At 59.2% G+C, this 3,893-nt stretch overlaps 1 protein-coding gene across 6 annotated transcripts in view; it reads right to left on the bottom strand.

The window, feature by feature from the left end:
* Positions 1–3,893, bottom strand: part of LOC307089991 (ankyrin-3-like) — a 44,505-nt gene that overhangs the window by 3,325 nt on the left and 37,287 nt on the right. For 5 of the 6 annotated variants that reach the window (XM_079756500.1, XM_079756495.1, XM_079756499.1 and 2 more), the window contains 3 exons: positions 1,597–2,281; positions 1,207–1,315; positions 376–450 (listed from right to left, as the gene is read on the bottom strand). In XM_079756500.1, the coding sequence (XP_079612626.1) occupies positions 376–450; positions 1,207–1,315; positions 1,597–2,281 (869 nt within the window). The remainder of the gene's footprint in view (positions 1–375; positions 451–1,206; positions 1,316–1,596; positions 2,282–3,893) is intronic. The other variant, XM_079756496.1, reaches the window with a different exon arrangement.

The raw sequence follows: 3,893 nt of genomic DNA, 5'->3' as shown, positions 1-3,893 counted from the left end.
CTGGACCCCCCCAGGAACACATCACTGGACCCCCCCCAGGAACACATCACTGGACCCCCCAAGGAACACATCACTGGACCCCCACCCCCCAGGAACACATCACTGGACCAAACCCCCCAGGAACACATCACTGGACCCCCCCCAGGAACACATCACTGGACCCCCCCCCCCAGGAACACATCACTGGACCCCCACCCCCCAGGAACACATCACTGGACCCCCCCAGGAACACATCACTGGACCCCCCCCAGGAACACATCACTGGGACATATGAACCCAAACAAACGCCCCCCTCAAACAAACACACACACGTAGAGGGGGCCGTTCCCCCCCCCACACACACTCTGCCCCCCCGGACCCCCTGGTGTTGGGTACCTTGAGGACCACCCTCCTGCGGTACACCCTCGTGGTGATGGTCTCCTCCTCAGAGCTGGACTCGCTATCTCCTCCCTGAAGGCACCCCCCCCACGGTCAGGAACACATCACTGGACCCCCCCAGGAACACATCACTGGACCCCCCCCAGGAACACATCACTGGACCCCCCCAGGAACACATCACTGGACCCCCACCCCCCAGGAACACATCACTGGACCAAACCCCCCAGGAACACATCACTGGACCCCCCCCAGGAACACATCACTGGACCCCCCCCCCCAGGAACACATCACTGGACCCCCACCCCCCAGGAACACATCACTGGACCCCCCCAGGAACACATCACTGGACCCCCCCCAGGAACACATCACTGGACCCCCCCCAGGAACACATCACTGGACCCCCCCCAGGAACACATCACTGGACCCCCCCCCCCAGGAACACATCACTGGACCCCCCCAGGAACACATCACTGGACCCCCCCCCAGGAACACATCACTGGACCCCCCCAGGAACACATCACTGGACCCCCCCCCAGGAACACATCACTGGAACCCCCCCAGGAACACATCACTGGACCCCCACCCCCCAGGAACACATCACTGGACCCCCCAGGAACACATCACTGGACCCCCCCCCAGGAACACATCACTGGACCCCCCCAGGAACACATCACTGGACCCCCCCCAGGAACACATCACTGGACCCCCCCCACACACACATCACTGGATCAGGTTTTCCTTCAACCTTTACTGTCAGAAAGGGGGGCGTGTCAGATCAGGTAGGTTTCTGAGGGAGCTGGCTGTGATTGGCTGGGCAGAGCAGCTCACCTGGGGGGGGTGCTGAGAGGGGGCGCTCTTCTTCCTGCTCTCCTCCTCTTCATCACGGCCCTTCCTCTGAGCCTTGGGCCCCGAGGAGGCGGGCCCACGCTCAGGACTGCTGGGGAGGGAGGGGGGGAGGAGAGGGGGAGGGATGAAGGAGGTAGGAGGGGTTATATAATCAGGGGCGTGTGGCGCTGGTGCCCTCGATGGTGTGACATGATGTATTTATACCTGCAGTATGTTAATGGCAGGGGCATCGCCCTATTGATCAGTAGCATAGCAGCCGGAAATAACAGCTATTCAATTATTAAGTTTATGTCACGTTTCAAACTGCAGTGTGTTATCAGTATTTCTATGGGGGGGGGGGTACCCCGATGCAGCCCCTCAGGGGGTCCCTACCTTCCGTCCTGAGGTGGGGGCGTGGCCTCGGGGCCGGGCGCGGCCGGGGCGTCGCTCTGCCAGCCTGGAACTGAACACACGTCTGTCTCTGCCTGGCGCACTTGGTCCAGGATGGCGTTCACCCTCTCCTCCGTCATCTCCTCGTCCCCCGAGCCCCCCGCCTCCAGCCTGATGTCCTCCAGCAGACTCCTGATCTTCTCCTGGGTCATCTCCTCCTCCTCCTCCTCCTCCTCCTCCTCCTCCTCCACCCTCCCACTGCTAGCCAGCTCCTCTCTCCTGTCAGCGCCGGTGTCTACGGCCGCCGCCCCGGGCAGAGCCCCCCCTGCCTGCTCCTCTAGGGGGGCTGGGGCCGACTCGGGGGTCTCCTGGAAGACCTGGGGGGGCTCCTCCCTAAAGCCCCGCCTCTCGTTATCCGGCCCCTCGCAGCGGACCCCCGGCCCCTCCCCCTGACTCCCCCTGCTGAGGGAGGTGTCCTCGGGGAGCACCGTGGGGGGGTCCCCGTCGGACGGGGCCCGGGTGGTCTCGGGGAGGGAGAGGTCGCTGGGCCGGGCGGGGGAGAACCAGCCGGGCTCCGAGTCTACGCTAGGGTCGCCCTCGCCGAAGAAGTAGTCGTTGCTCAGCGGGGTGGGGGGCTGGTAGCTCAACGCCGCGGGGGTCTGCAGCTCCTGATCTACGCTCTGATAACCTGGATGAGGATGGAGGGGGGGGGGGGGGGGGGAGGGGGCAGAGGGTCCAGGTGGATGAGATGAGACCCTTGGCCAGACACCGAGAAAACACAAACAAACACACAAACACACACACACACAGGTGCTGCCCGGGCCGTCAGGCCTCAGAGGTCTCGCTGGCTGAATGGCCGTGTGGCGATGTGTGAGACCAGGGTTTGGGTCCCAGGGTGACTGAAGTGCTGCTGGACTCACAGAATACACACTGGACACACACTGGACACACACTGGGTACACACAGGATACACACAGAATACACACTGGACACACACTGGGTACACACAGGATACACACTGGATACACACTGGGTACACACAGGATACACACTGGATACACACTGGATACACACACTGGGTACACACTGGATACACACTGGGTACACACAGGATACACACTGGGTACACACTGAATATACACTGGATACACACAGGATACACACTGGATACACACTGGACACACACTGGACACACACTGGGTACACACTGGACACACACTGGGTACACACTGGAGACACACTGGGTACACACTGGGTACACACAGGATACACACTGGGTACACACTGGGTACACACTGGGTACACACTGGATAAACACTGGGTACACACTGGGTACACACTGGATACACACTGGACACACACTGGGTACACACTGGGTACACACTGGGTACACACTGGATACACACTGGGTACACACTGGATACACACAGGATACACACTGGGTACACACTGGGTACACACTGGATACACACTGGACACACACTGGGTACACACTGGATACACACTGGGTACACACTGGGTACACACTGGGTACGCACAGGCTATGGCCACCAGATGGAGACAGAGGAAGGGGAAACAGCGAGGATGTGAAGGAGGAGTCTGCAGGAGGAGGAACGGAGAACCTCTCCGAGCATGGAGCATGAGACGCTCCCTATGTGTGAAGCTTTCCAGTATAGCATATACTACATATATATATATGTTATAGTATATATGTATTAAGTGGCAAGCGCATATATGTGCACAACGCGAGTACTTTGCATTGTGTAGCACCTCATCCGAGCGGTCTTCTGTTCTTCTGACAAATGTGATTATTGGAAGTCGCTTTGGATAAAAGCGTCATGGAAATATGCAAAGTAGGTTGGAATAACGGCCCCCCATAGCTGAGTCTGAACATAGACCAAGGTTTATGTTTCTGGGGGGGCCAGCAGGCATCTGAGGCCGCATGGGGGGGCTCTGGGAGGACACCGGGGGGGGGGGGGGGGGGGTTGGAGCGCACAACCAGCAAAGATCATGAGATACAAACAGGACAGATGAACAGCCACTCAGACAAGATGTATACAGAGGGACAGACACTACCAACACCGGACAGATGACGGCACGGTGAGATGGTTAAAGATGGAGGCTGAACGGAATCAGGGACTGCAGAGAGCAAAGAGTTAGCTTAGGGTTAGCTTGGGGCTAGCTTAGGGCTAGCTTAGGGTTAGCTTAGCGCACTACAGGGACAGCCGGCCTGGACGGGTCTGGAGCGTTCAGCAGCGCTGACTCTTTGTTTCTCTGCTAAAGGGAAACAACAGCTAGAC

The sequence above is a fragment of the Pollachius pollachius genome (assembly GCF_949987615.1).
Source record: "Pollachius pollachius genome assembly, chromosome: 19".
Classification (NCBI taxonomy): domain Eukaryota; kingdom Metazoa; phylum Chordata; class Actinopteri; order Gadiformes; family Gadidae; genus Pollachius; species Pollachius pollachius.
Note: the sequence above shows the minus strand (reverse complement) of the source record. Positions and strands in the feature narration are given on the sequence as shown.